This window comes from Poecile atricapillus, chromosome 4 (genome assembly GCF_030490865.1).
Source record: "Poecile atricapillus isolate bPoeAtr1 chromosome 4, bPoeAtr1.hap1, whole genome shotgun sequence".
NCBI lineage: Eukaryota > Metazoa > Chordata > Aves > Passeriformes > Paridae > Poecile > Poecile atricapillus.
Window position 1 is genome coordinate 45,121,137 of NC_081252.1, and position 14,857 is coordinate 45,135,993.

At 37.8% G+C, this 14,857-nt stretch overlaps 1 protein-coding gene across 1 annotated transcript; it reads left to right on the plus strand.

Moving 5' to 3' along the window:
• Nucleotides 1-1,637: 1,637 nt before the first annotated feature.
• TLR3 (toll like receptor 3) lies at nt 1,638-14,457 on the plus strand. The gene is made up of 5 exons (XM_058837056.1): nt 1,638-1,771; nt 4,436-4,884; nt 6,096-6,287; nt 7,906-9,731; nt 10,508-14,457. The coding sequence occupies exons 2-5, from the start codon at nt 4,441-4,443 to the stop codon at nt 10,734-10,736; spliced, it is 2,691 nt and encodes an 896-aa protein (XP_058693039.1). The 5' UTR covers nt 1,638-1,771; nt 4,436-4,440; the 3' UTR covers nt 10,737-14,457.
• Nucleotides 14,458-14,857: the final 400 nt, after the last annotated feature.

Here is a 14,857-nt window from a genome sequence, read left to right on the forward strand (position 1 = left end):
TGACCACCCATGTGCTGTTGTCTCCCTGAGCCACTGATATTTTCATAAGGCTCATAAGAGTGTTGAAAAAAATTAACAGCTTCACCAGCATTAGATGGTTTTCCTCTATTGTGCCTGGGACAACTGTAGCTTCCTAATAATCTCCTATGTGTATAGGGAAGAGAGATTTGAGAAGCAATAAATTGTGAGGTGGGATCAAAGAGCACATTTTATCTGTAGTTATGAGTATAGTATAGGGAGAGATGAAATACCTGACAGTATTGCTATGCTGGAATAGTGATCTGCAAAGGTTGTGATTTACTATGTTTCTTACCATCAGTGTGATCTTCTGTGTTCTAAAGCAGCAGAATTAGAACACACAAAATGAAAATCCTCTTCAGATTAACTTAATGTGACTTCAGCTGGCTGTGCTTCTGATCAAATGGCCTCATCCTGACACAAGCACACTGGACAGCATGGAACAGAATTTACTCTTCCTACACCAAGAGCAGCTGTGAAATGGGAATGAAAGGCTTTAGAGACTTTCAGCTCCAAAGGATCTTGGTTGTGGTCTCAGTTTGTGTCCCCACTCCAAGAAAAAAAAAAAATTCTATTTGGCAACTTCTGTAAGAATTCAGAGAACAGAAGTAGGAAGTAAGGGTCTCAACCTCTTTGTTTCCCAGCCGATCTCCCAGCCACCCACCTCCACAGCAAATCTGCCAGTAGTCCCCGACTTAGGGTAGAAACCAGCACAAGCTCCCTCCCTACACAGAGCTCCTGATGGGCAAGCAGTTAACAACACATAGCTTGCAGGTTATAATTTCAAACACTTCTAATGAAGAATTAAACCCCAACTTTATTCTTTTCTGGGTTAGTCTGCAGCTACCCCCTCTTCATTTAAGAGGGGGCCACACAACTACTTAAAGATGTCAGGTGACCTCAGCTGTTGGTGTGTCCTACAAATAGCTGGACCAGTTCTGCAGAATATTCACGAATGCCGAGGTAGTTGAAGCAGCAACACTTCTTGTCCAAGAGGTAGTACCGAGAAAGTCCCCTCCAGGAAACTGGTGGTCAGGTACCTTGGAAAGCAAGGACACACAGATTCACAAACAGTATGAAGAGGACACATATCTGAAAGCTGCAGCTTTAACTTGGACTTTTAAAAACAATTTGTCTGTTTGTTTAGTTTTTTGTTTTTTGGTTTTTTTTTAAGTACAGAATATTTTATTTTCTCTCTTAGAAATTAAATATATTACTATCTCACATATTCAAATTCGCTTTTAAGAGGAATACTGTACATGGCTCTGGAGGAAACGTTCCTGTCTCTACTTTAAAAAACTAATATTCCTATGTTAGTAATCTGTCAGTCAGGATATCAGTTTTTAGGATATGCCCCTGAGCTTTTTCAGAGACACTGGAAATAGCCAGGAATAAATCGCAGCTGAGTTTTGAATAGGATCGTGTGCTGCTGCTTATTTGTGACACATCTGTGTGTTTCAGTCGGTTTACTTGTGGTCAGCAACCACCAGCAGCATCCCAGCTGTGAGGTTAGGAGCTACCTCCGCCCTCAGCACCTCTGAAAGCCTTACCTCAGGAGGGCTCGGTGCCGACGGGGGAGCCGCGGCTGCCGCTGCTCGGGAGACGCTCATCCCGCCGCTTCCCTCGCCGCGCCTGGCCACGCTTTCGCTTTCACTTCTGCATCTGAGCAGAGCGTTTCCTCACGGTTTCGTGTGCTGCGAAACTAGCGCAGAGGAGGGATGCTTACAGACAGAAGGGGATAAAGCCCGCAGAGGTGAGTCGGTAAAATTCTTCACTTCATAGTAATAAATGTGAATATCGAGGTGCAAAGGCAAAGTGCTGCTCAGGAGTTTGGGTGATTTCCTTGATCCTGGATTTCTCTTAACCTGCAAGCTAGCCAAGTCAGTGCCAGTTTTTAAAGTTCTTGCTCATACTGTTAAAACTGTATTTCTTCCTTTTGCCCAACTGAAACGCTGTCCCTGAAGTTTGGTAATGGGTCTGTGCTTTCTTCACTGGACCCCCAGACAAAGCTTAAACACCTAAAGCTGATTCCAGATTTCTTGCAATGAAAAAAACAGGAAAAGGCAGCCCATTGTGCCTCCCTGGAAGTCACCTGAAGAACCTGTTTTGTGATTGTGCAATACATTTCTTCTGCCTTTCAAGCTTAAAGCTGAGCTGGCAACAATTGCTGCAGAACCCAGCAGCTGTCTGATTACCCTAAAACAAACCCTGAGAATGATGCAGACCAGGATGCAAGCTTCTGCCACAGATAAGCTTCCCTTCTGTTTTCCTTTGTGTTTCCAGTAGTTGGGGTGCAGAGGAAAGAGGTCCTTTATTTTCCTCAGCTACAAGGACACGAGTGCTGTGTTTGGCAGCAGCTGTAGCAGGCCAGGCTGTCTGCAGGACCAGCCTGACATGTATTATCCAGCAGGGAATTGTTTTTTCATTATGGTTTATTTTTAACCACCTTTTGTAGTGTTTTTGTGTGTGCCTTTGCAATGCTTTATGTCCCTCTTTCTCTTGCTTGTATCCCCAGTCCCACTGGATTATACAAATGTCTCTCCTTAGGTGGCCAGGTTGCTCCCAAAAATGCAGCCATGAGGTTCCTCTCTGGCCACTACAACATGACTTTTTGTCACTGGAGCAGTCCTAGTGCATGACCTCTGAAAAGTCATGTCAGCTATGGTGTCAAACTCTGCTGGGATCTGACCTGCTAGGCTCCTGCTTGGCTGCAGGTTGCAGTGTCCGTTCCTTAGAGTGTTTTGTTATGATAGCGGAAATTTTTCTCTTTAGAAAACATCAGTTATGAAGAATTTTTCTTTTTTTTTTTTTTTTTTTTTTTTGATACAAATGTGCTAGTTTAATTTCTGTTCTCGGTTCTTGTTTCATTGTTTGCTAAAGCACAATACTCTAATATGTTGAAAGCTCGATCATATTAATTAAACACAGGTTCCTAGCAAAGGAAAATGAGAATTGTAGAAGTAAGAAAGCTTATACTTCCCATGAGTTAGCCTTTTGAGGAGCTCTTCTAGCTTCCTGTTAAGTCTAGGCAGGTTTATTCCCATGTATAGCCTGTTCTGTACAGACAATAATAGCCTTCTCTACCTGGGAGCCCATCCTGCTGAGACTTAACTAATTGGTAAGTTGATGTTGGTAGGTAGGTTCCAAGTTTGTTGGCAGAAGGCCATACAGATATGTACGTATCAAGACTGTGGAGACACTTTAAGCATCAGGGTTGAAAGTATAAGCTTTCTATTTTTTAAAAAAATAAACTTGAAGACAGAAACCTAAGTTCACTGTCCTCTGCTAAAGCATGAAAAAAAATGTTCTGGCAAGCACTCACAAAGTATGTTCTCCTTCTACTAAAGATTTATTCTGTAGAGAATAATCTGGAAGATACAGAGGACTCTTCTTTTGATTAGAAGAAATGCCATTTAATTAGACAAGCTCTATGACTCAGAAGGCTTGTCAAACCCTTCTGGGCTCTTACAGCTCTGTTCTGGTCAGAATTTATATGGAAATAATTTTCTTCCTTGTGCAGTAAAGTTTCATTACAAGATTACCAGGTGAATTTAAATCTAATGGATACTAAATGGAAAATGAACAAAATATGAAAAAGCCCAAGATTCATTAGAAACTTAATGACAAAATAGGTAGAATCATTGAAAATTAGAGTTTCAGTGTTGATATCCTAATCTAAATGACCAAAAGTTATGGGGTGGAGTATATAAATTATTAAATGTGTAAGTTCTCCTGAAAGTATTTGGAAAAATACATTGAATCCATAGGCAGTGTCTCCTCTATAACTTGGCTTTTCTCTATTTTTCTCTCTGATTAGGTTGGCACTGACCTTTTTTTGTGTGTTCTTACTTTCTCATTTATGTTTCTATAACCTGGTGTTCCGTCTTTCTTTATAAGATGAAATGACAGAATTTTGTGTGATCCACTTGTATAATAAAAACTGTCAAGAACTGTAAAAGAAAGTAGTGGTATATTACTCATTTTTACTGCATATAACTATAAATATTTTACATGTAATTAAGCTCAGTGATCAATTACTAACATAAAGAGGCTTATGTACAATTTGTCATATGTAATGTATTTTATGAATGTTGAAGCAATGCAAAATTAATCAATAAAGAGAAAGTGATTAGAAATTTTCATCAATAATAGATAAAAGTTGGTACCTTTTTGAACATACTTATTTTTATGTAAGACAATATTACTACTTTTAAATAAAATTCTTTATTTAGAGAGATTATTAGACATAGCTGTTCTGCAAAAATGAAGGCAGAAAAAAAATCATGAGTTAAAAACACTGACTGTTTGCTCACTATGAAGTCACATGTTTTTTAAGCCTTGCTTGCTTAGCCTTCAGTTGAAGATGCAAGTCCTGTCAAAATGATTGTAATTTGCAGTGTTCAATTTGCCTTTGCAGATAGAATGATGCAAAACGCTCTTCTTTGGTGGAGCAGCTTATACGTCAGACTGATGTTTGTCTTCTGGCCGTGGGCATCAGCTGGAAAGCAATGTCATATCCAAAATGAAATGGCTGACTGCAGTCACCTAAAGCTGACTCAAATTCCCTCTGATCTTCCAAACAATATAACGAGTTTAGACATTTCTCATAATCAGCTAAAACAGCTAGGTCCTGCAAATCTGACCAAGTACAGCCAGCTGGTTTACTTGAATGCAGGCTACAACAGCATCTCTAAACTGCAACCAGAATTGTGCCAAAATGTGCCCCTCTTGCAGACTCTGAAGTTAGAACATAATGAATTGCACAAGTTCCCTGACAGAGTCTTTGCTTCCTGCACCAACCTGACTGAGCTCAATCTAGGATACAACAGACTAAGTATAAAAAATGATCCTTTTGAAACCCTGGAGGTAAGAGTTAGAAATGCATCTTTTCACGTAAATAAAGTATAAATGGGGAATTCACTGTATTTTCCAGTGTGTGTGCAGAACTGCTGCCTTGGTATCTCAAAATACCCAACATATAATCAATCTTTCACTGAAAGATTCAATTTTTGCTGAGGAGGAGGCCTTGTGGCAATGTGTTAGAGCACATTGGAGTCTCAGTCATCTTTGTGAGTTAATGCTCTCCATTCCTTTTTCTGTGATTGCATCCCTTTGAAGCATCTCTCCATGCAGGATATGTGGTGAGTGAACAGCAGCAGCAGGTGATGAGAATAACATCAAAGTGGATGGAGTGGAATCTGAGCTGCCTGGATAGCTGGTAGCCTAAAGTCTCAAGGTTCAGGTTTAAGTATTCAAACCAGGAAGGCCGGTGCTTAGGCTGAATGTAGTGTCTCTCAGGACTTTAAGAACTGAGAAAGAGTAAAAATGCTTTTATTGTGCCTTTGCTTTCCCTGGTAGTTTACAAGTGGTTAAATATTCTTGTCTGTATCAGAGATAGGGGCACCACCACAGAAAGCAGGAAAGGACGATTTCACTGTCTTTGCACCAGGCAGGAGTCATGTAAAAAGAAGAACCTAAGGACAAAAAAAGTAAAGTAAATAAAATGTGTGGGTACTAATTGTCACTCAGTGTTCTAATGAGTGTGCATATGGTTTTGAGTAGGTCTGAACTTTTCTGATAAACTCAGTATTCCAGTTCAGTTACATAAAGTGTACTGTACTTGCACTGTAGGACTGCTGACACAACAAAATACAAGTAAGTACAGCCAGCTTCCATGCTGGGAACTTCACCTTCGTCATTCCATTATGGGGCTGGACCACACTGAAAAAGCATGGAATGCAATGTTTAATACTGCAATAGTTGTAGGCTTTTGCATATAACACTTTATCTGAGGCAGGAGGGCCTTCAGTGAATTAAGGAACTTTATCTACTTTGGTTTGTAGTAGATATTTTATCAGGTTAATACCATTAAAACCATGAAAGTTATTGGTGTGAAAGATGCAGAATACTTCCAGCAGGAGCTTGAAAGCTGCCATTTCTCTATTACAAATTCATTTAAAGTGTAGTATTTCAACTAATTTCTAATCAATTATACTCTAATTAATTTTTTTTTTGTGTATTACATAAAATTTAAAAAATAATAATTTTATAATTTTTTTCTTGCAACTTCTCTCCAGAACTTGAATATTTTGGACCTATCCCATAATTCTTTGAAGTCAGCCAATTTAGGATTGAAGCAACAGTTGGAGAAACTCCATGAGCTCATGTTGGGTAGCAACCAAATCACTGAGTTGAAAAAAGAAGACTTTAATTTTCTTAGAAACACCACATTGAATAGTCTTGATTTGTCATCAAATCCACTAAAAGAGGTAGGAAGCATTTCAACAGAAATTCAACAGGTGTAAGTATAAAATGGAACCACCCTGATTTATCCTTTGTGGGTTTATGGCATTTACATTACAATTTTGATCTGCTGAGGTCCAAAACCCATTCTGTTTTATGCAGCATCATTCCTGACCTCCAGCAGTGATTTACAGAGTTATTGTTTTGCCACTGAAATCAGCACAGGCTGGTTTCACAGCTTGTTCCATGTAGATCAGAGATCAATCAAGACCTAATTTGAGATGCTCTAAGAATCTTTACCAGGTATTTTCGGTGCAGAACTTTTTTTGATGTGCTGAAGATGAAGGGCTGACACACTTTCTAAGTGGGTAAAAAGTGTGGTACTATGCAAGTCTGGTTATACAATCTAGATTTCACTTCCCAGTTAATCAGAGAGTGTTCACTTGTGGCTATTATTTCAATGGGAACCCCAGAGAAATAATAATTTCAGAAACATACGCTCCTTTAAAAAAAACCCCATTTGGGCGCTTTGACTTCCATCTATCTCACTGTGCTCTCTGACCTGTTTCTCAGTGGCATGATTCTTTGGAGAGTGATGGTAAGTGTGGCAATTCTAAACTGGTTGATCCTCAGCATACAAATACTGAATATGCACTGAACTTCCTTGGTTTGTTTAGTTTTTGTTTGTTTCTTTTGCTTTGTTTCCCAGTTGACTGATCTCTAAAAATATATATACATTGAACCTACAATAATTTTAAGGTGGTATAAGTTTTTATCAATGCTAAGAGAGAAACCCACCATCCTCTTTTGCTTGGCTGCTTCATCCCTCCCTCTTTCTGATACCACATTTTATGACCTGGATCACTGGGGAAACTCTCCAGGTGTTTTGGCTTGGTTAGCTTGAAGTCACACTGGTTCCCTACCTAGTCCACTGTGCGGCTGCATGTAGGGTTATTCCGGCACAAGGGTACAGGGTGTGAATGAATACATGGTGCTACTCCTTTCTTGGGCACTGCTACTTTGTGCCACTTTTAGCCGCTCTGGTTTTACAGTACTGCTATTTAAAAAGCAGCCTTATGCATTTGAATCATCCTGACAAATTGAATATTTAATCCCTCAGTGGATATCTTAATCAAGATGAGGGGCCAGCGCAATGATAAAAGCTTGTGATCCATATTGTGAAAGCAAGTGTATACTATTAGATTTCATAGTAGCTTCTCCTTGCACAGAGAAACTGGGTTTCTTGTTTGCCTGCAAACCTAATAACTAGAAAATTAGTATGCCTAGCAGATACCAGTAGAAGAAAGCTGAAGAAAGATATAAAAAAATTTATTATACTTCTAGAAAAGGAGTTTTGGTTGTTGGATACAAACTTTCATCTCAATAATGACCTTTCTATCTTCTTCTAAAATAATACTACTCAGATTTATGATAATCATGTTATAAATTATAAAACTACTGTCACAAGAGGTCTAAACTCAAAAAAGTGTTTGTCTGAATTTGGCTGTGAAGCAATCTGGATGTAGGAGTTCTATTCTGCTTGAAAATCTCATTTGAAAACCTTTACAAGTTTTTGTTTTATTGGTTAACTTTCTACATAATCTCTTTGTTTAGGTCAAGACTTTTTTTTTCTTGTCCTTTCAGTTTCATACGGGATGTTTCCATACAATTGGAAATCTGTTTGGCCTCATACTGAACAATGTTGAACTTGGTGAAAATCGCACAAATAAACTTTGTGCAGAATTATCAAACACAGCAATTCAAAACCTCTCATTGAGCCATGTGAAACTTTCCTACATTGGCAAGTCAACTTTCCAGGGACTGCAAGGAACAAATCTTAAAATTTTAAACCTTTCCCAAAATTCTCTCTCTGTTATAGAAAATGACTCATTTCAGTGGCTTTCAAGTTTACAGTACTTAAACCTGAAGCTTAATAAAATTAACATATCTTCACGTTTATTTTATGGATTATCCAGCCTCAAATATTTGAATCTCATGAACTCACTTACTGGGAAAATTGAAGATTTTTCTTTCCATTGGCTATACCACCTGGAGTACCTTATAATGGACAATAACAATTTTCCAGGAATTACTGCTAATATGTTCACAGGTCTGAACAACCTGAAATATCTGAGCCTCTGCAACTGCAACATAAACTTACAAAGAATAACTAATAAAACATTTTCTTCACTTGCTAATTCTAGCTTACAGGTTTTAAACCTCACAAAAACCAGAATCTCTACAATAGAAAGTGGGGCATTTTCTTCCCTGGGACACCTGAAAATTCTTCATCTTGGTCTCAATGAAATTAGTCAACAGCTTACAGGTCATGAGTTTAAAGGTCTCAATAACTTACAAGACATTTATCTTTCCTATAATAAAAACTTGACTTTGCAAAGTGAATCATTCATTTTTGTTCCAAGTCTTAAAAAACTGATGCTGAGGAAGGTAGGCTGCAGTAATCTGGCACTTTCTCCCTCACCTTTTCATCCTTTACGAAACCTGACTGTCCTGGACATCAGCAATAACAACATAGCAAACATAAAAGAAGACTTGTTTAATGGACTTGACAAACTTGACATCCTGGATTTGCAACACAATAATTTAGCCCGGCTTTGGAAACATGCAAATCCGGGTGGCCCTGTTCTTTTTTTAAAAGGTCTTCCCAATTTGCGAATTCTTAATTTAAAATCAAATGGGCTTGATGAAATTCCAGTTCAGGTTTTCAAGGGTATGTTTCAATTAAAACTCTTGGATTTAGGATCAAATAATTTGAATTTGCTTCCAGCAACTCTGTTTGATGACCAAGCCTCTCTGAATTCATTGAACCTTCAGAAAAATCTGATAACCTCAGTTGAAGAAAAAGTATTTGGCCCACCTTTCAGCAGCTTGAGAAAACTAGAGATGGATTCCAATCCCTTTGATTGTACCTGTGAAAGCATTGCTTGGTTTGCTGATTGGCTTAATGAGACCCAAGCAGATATACCTGGACTGAGGTCCCAGTACATTTGCAACACCCCTCCTAAATATCATGGTAGTCTGGTTTTGTATTTTGATAGTTCAGCTTGCAAAGACAGTGCACCATTTAAACTTCTTTTTGTGATCTCTACCACTATTGTGACACTACTCATTTTTATTGTCCTTACCATCCATTTTGAAGGGTGGAGGATAGCTTTCTACTGGAATATTATAGTCAATCGAATGCTTGGTTTTAAAGAATTTGAGAGACAACAGGAACGGTATGATTACGATGCCTACGTTATTCATGCAAGAGAGGACAAGAACTGGGTGTCTAAAAATTTCATGTCTCTGGAAAAAAATAACCACTTTGAAATTAAGTTTTGCTTAGAAGAACGGGACTTTGAAGCAGGTATATCTGAATTTGAAGCCACAATTAACAGCATAAAAATGAGCAGGAAGACTATTTTTGTTGTGACTGAACACCTCTTACAGGATCCCTGGTGTAAAAAGTGAGTAGGATATAAAATTTCATCTGTAAAGGGAAAAATTCTTTAAGAGATATTTTAACAAGAATATTCTTTATTGTAATTTAATAAAAACATAGCATCTAATGGAAAATTTCCATGCAAAATCTACTTAAAAATATTTACCTAATATATTGTAGCTTCAGTTTAATTCCTAAGTTAATAAAGTTAATTGTTTCACAGATATGGTAGCGTACATTTGACTATCTAAGTCAATGTTTTAGGCATTTTCTTGGGTGTTTCTTTGTGGTTTATTTGTTTGAGTTTTCGTTTGTTCTTGTTGTTTTGGGTGGTTTTTTTTGTTTGTTGGTTTGGTTTTCTTTTTGTTTTCAGGGTTTTTTTTTTGCAGGGGAAGTCTTTTATTTAGTTTTGTTTGGTTGGAGTTTTTTACCAAAAGTCAGGCTGTCACCTTTGCAGATTGCTTTCCTTAAAATTACACATTGGAAGAAGAGCAACGAGTGAGACCACTAGCATTGAAAGACGATTTTTGTTTGCCTTTAAATTAGTCTTTTCACCAGTCTTATATAGAGGTCTCATAAAGAAAGGGATAGTGCTAAACAAGGCTATATCAAGACAGTGCACTTAGGTTGTATTTTTAGAGCATTAATTTACTTGTTTTTTTTATAGGCAACTAATTTAAGAAAAGTAATAACTATTGTATATCACAAAATAGGCATTAAGCCCCCTGTGAAGAACTGTTTGTCTTTCCTTTTTCTTTCACATAAAAGAAAACATTGATTTTTGTCTTATTTTTGCTTCAGTTTCAAGGTGTATCATGCTCTTCAGCAAGCTGTCGAACAAAGTCGGGACTCCATCATACTGATCTTTCTTGATGATATCCAAGATTACAAGTTGTATCATGCACTTCACCTGAGAAGAGGAATGTTCAGATCTCGCTGCATCTTGAACTGGCCAGCCCAGAGAGAACGAGTCAGTGCATTTCACCAGCAATTAGTGATGGCACTTAAATCTAAAAGTAAAATGCGCTGATTTTTGAACTACAGATTTGAATTATGGGGTCATTTTAATGTGTATTTTCTACCACTGGAAAACTAGCAAGCCTTTATGAAGGTCTGAAAAAGTTTGTCATCCTGTAAATATATGTAAGAGTCACTGCAATTTAAATTTATCTGTTTATATTCATATTTTTGCTGATATTTTAATTCAGCTGCACTGAAGTGATGTTAAAAGGGATCATAGTGGATAGTCATTTCAATCAGTGTATTAAAAATGTGGTAGGAGTTCTGAAAAGCAGTGAGAATCACTGATGTTGTAGGAAATGATGTACGGTAGACAAGACAGACTCTCTAAGGGGATATCCAAAAGAAAATGCATTAATGATGAAACAAAAAATCCTTTGTTGAAGGTAGAGGGACACTACTTCTTGCTTTTGAAACATGGGGGATTCAGTGCTCAAACTGGAAAGTTTTCCTTGAGAAACACAGTAACACAGAAAATTACTTCTGTAATTCAAAGTAAGAAATATATCAGTTTCAGAATGAGTTTTAAAACCTTTATGATTATGCCTTCTGGAGGCACTAATACTGGTTGCTATCAAAAAGTGACTTTCAGGCTGATGAGTCAAATGATTTAATAGATTTGGTATCAAGAAAAAAATTGTTTTGCTCTTCTCTGGTGACATTCAGAGAGCTGGCACTAATACTGAGATACATTAATACAGAGAGATGTCACCTTGATTCTTAGAATGTACACAGAACTTGCAATCGATGTGAAGCTTGGCCACAGCACGGCTGCTGCACCTGTATAAAATTAATAAAGGCACAGATATGTTTATAATATAACCAGAAGATGACTTTGTGGAGAAAGTTGTGCTACTGCAATTTCATTACCAAAAATTTTGTTACTGGTGAAAAAACAACAACAACAAAAACAAATAGTTGTAAATACTATCCGAAACATTGTGACTACAGTTAGAGGTAGAGTGGGGAAAAAAATCAAAACTAGATTAATTTCAATTTTTTTGTTTCCTTTTATACAGTTTTGCCTTTGATAGCTAAAAGGAAAATTGTAAAGAAATCAGATAGAATTCTATAGTTTAGTTTCTTGCATTTTAATCTAATTTGATCTTTTTCCTGAACATATTTTATGGAAATGTGGGCTAGATGGCAACTGCCAGGGTATTAATGCTCAAACATATGGGCTAGCTGCTTGATCTGGAGAGAGAGTAAAATGTGCTTTGCAAGTGTGTTAGTAATGTTTAACACTGACTAAAATGCTATGGTGAGTCTGAGCACAAGTTGTAAATTAGACACAAGGCAGTTGTTTGTATATTTTTGTTAATATTTAATTGCTGCTTCAAGGACTTAAAAACTTTGTCAGCTTTTAGTAGGTCTGTGATCCTTCAATAGCTCAGGAATATTTTTATACTGATTTTTCCCCTAGCATTTCCCTCATCAACTTCAATACCAGTATTGCTACAAGAATGCTGTTTTGCTGTATTAGAAAACAGTACTATACTTAACATTTTAAACAGCTTTTCTCATTATTTGGTATATGTAGAGATGAAAAACATTGGGTTTTAATAGGTTTCCTATGTCCCATGATGATAAAAACTTAAACAAGACAAATAATTAGTGAAATAAGGTTTTTCTTGCACTGAAATAGTGAAGAGGGTGCAGATGTCTTCACTTGCTTGGGAAGTCCTGAGTGAAAACTAAACAGGCTTTGTTTACAGCTAAAGTGATAGATGATGATTCCCTAATTACAGTAATAGGATTGTCCCCATTGTGATGCTTTCATCTCATCTTTCTGAACTATTCAGGCGAAGTGACAAATTCTTTCTTCATGCTTAGGCCATGAAAGTTGAGGAGGCAAGTTGGTAATTATGGTGTGCCAGGTATGCACCATGTCAATTGTTCCTTGTCTTATTTAAAGACTAACATGTGACAGGGCTCCTATCCTAAATCTGCAGTGACACATAGCAGCAGAATTTCTCTTTCCACATCAATATAAATTGTTTAGAAAATGCTAGTAGTTCACATGGGTATTAAAAATGGCATAAAGATGAAGAGAATGCATGGAGAAATGCTACAGTGAAATGTGATACAAGAGGTCAGACTGGATGATCAAACGGTCTTTTCTGACCCTTAGAGCCTGACAAATGACAGCATGTCTAAATTCCTAAATTTACTACAAAAGCCCCCAAAATTGGTTTCAGAACAGTGAAAAAAATGTTATGAAAGCTTAATTTTGTAATACAGCTAGCAATACAAACAAGAAGTACTTGGTAATGGGCGAAAAATCCCTTTAAATTATAAACATATGATGAATATACTCTAAACAGTATATTCTAGTACCTAGATTCAGTTTAAAATAATTTACCACAGTAAAAGACATTATAAAGGTTCACAATGAGAATAAGACGAATGTATAAAAAAAGACACAAAAGTAATAATCACAGGGCCAGTGGTAATCATCATTTATACCAGACCTAAAATTTTTCTATAAATTTTCCCTGTTTTTCTGAAAGTTACCTACTTATGCTCTGCTCCTGTAGATTTGTTTGACAATTTTATTGAGAGTAAATAAATGGGTTTACTATGGCTAAGAGTTGTAAGTGCTTTTGAGATTTATAGTCTATGTCTGAGCTGGGCAGTCTCTTTGCAGTGGGCAGCATCAGATTAAATTATGCTGAATTGCTGATGAGTTGAACAACAAATAAATCAAAAGTAGTTCCAAACTTGTAATATCAAAAATATTATGTAGGACTAAAGAGGAGCCATTTGTATTGAAAGCAAAATATGTAAAGGACTTGAGTGAGGCAGAATACTCAAGTCTGGAGATTTGGAGTGGAACCTGACTGTTTCTGCAGATCTTGAATGACAAGGTGCCATGGTTTAGGAATAGTATTCCCCGGTTTAGTGTTCTAAATCATGTGCTGTTTGCTCACTCCTCCCTCCCCCAGCAGGCTGGAGAGCAGAACTGGAGGCACAAAAGGTAAAGATCATGGGTTGAGGTAAGAACAATTTACTTGAAAAAGCAATGAAACAAAAACCAAACAGTAACATGAACAATATTAATTTAATAAAAGAGTGTACAAGAGAGATGATCGATTCACCTGTGAATTCTTACATGGAACAGGACCAGAAAGGACCCCTGCCCTTTGTGCTTGATGTGAGGTGATAAAGAATAACCTCAGGGTCCTAGCCATGCCCCTCCTTGCTACTGCAAACATTAACCCCGTCCTGGCCAGAACCAGCACTCAGGGAGTAATGAACAAGTTACAGACAGTGATGTTCATACATAGAGCTGAGATAAATATACTACCCACAAATTAGCTCAATTACGCTACCTTCACTGCGGCTCAGTCAGGGCTTTTTACCATGGTAGGAATAAATTCAGATTGTGCTGCTTTTAGATTTAAGTCCATCTATCCCATAAGGTTTTGTCAGAACATATTTATTCATTTTTTTAAGAAAAAGGCCAGGAATATCCCAGTTTCAAATCTCAGACCTCTACTTAGTGTTCTGTGCACTCTATCTGCCAGCTCACTGTACTCATTGATGTACTAGGAAGACAAGGCAGGGATAAAATTCCTCACTTTGTACCCTTGGTTGTTGTGGACCAGCAGCTGCCAGCTTAAAATCAATAATACAACTAGTTGCTTGATGTGTGATCCTGGGTCTCATACATATAGAGCAACTGGTCTAACTTTCGGCCTGTGCTGTTCTTTTGGGCACTCCAAGAGACACCTGACCTGTCATGTTCTGAGCTGGCACCATGTTTGCCTCGTCCGTAATACCAAGCATTACAGTGTTCCCAAACTGCTGCTGGTATGGTCATATTTCTCTTCACGCAGGCAGACAACCCAATGCTGGAAAGCTAGGGCAAAGTAAATTATTCCCCACTCGGGTACCCCCAGCTGTCTGACTCGTGCCACTGACACTCCCTACCGCTCTCCAAACTGCCTAGGATGCTTGGCAGCGTTTTTTAAACACACGCGTGTTGTTGCTTCCACACAGCTCCTTTCTGCGTCTGCCTGGCCTGGTGAAAAAGATGTGCTGGGTTGGGTCACTCTCTACTTCTGTCAAGCCATTCCTATGCACACATGTGTGAAGAAGGCCCTGCTGCCCTGGCAGGTGGGCTTCGGT

What these genes read in the sequence shown, in the direction of transcription:
- TLR3 (XM_058837056.1), top strand. Translation starts at nt 4,441, where the DNA reads ATGATGCAAAACGCTCTTCTTTGGTGGAGCAGCTTATACGTCAGACTG. An exon ending in ATCCTTTTGAAACCCTGGAG is followed by an intron (nt 4,885 to 6,095) that starts GTAAGAGTTAGA and finishes ACTTCTCTCCAG; the next exon opens with AACTTGAATATTTTGGACCT. An exon ending in CAGGATCCCTGGTGTAAAAA is followed by an intron (nt 9,732 to 10,507) that starts GTGAGTAGGATA and finishes TTTTTGCTTCAG; the next exon opens with TTTCAAGGTGTATCATGCTC.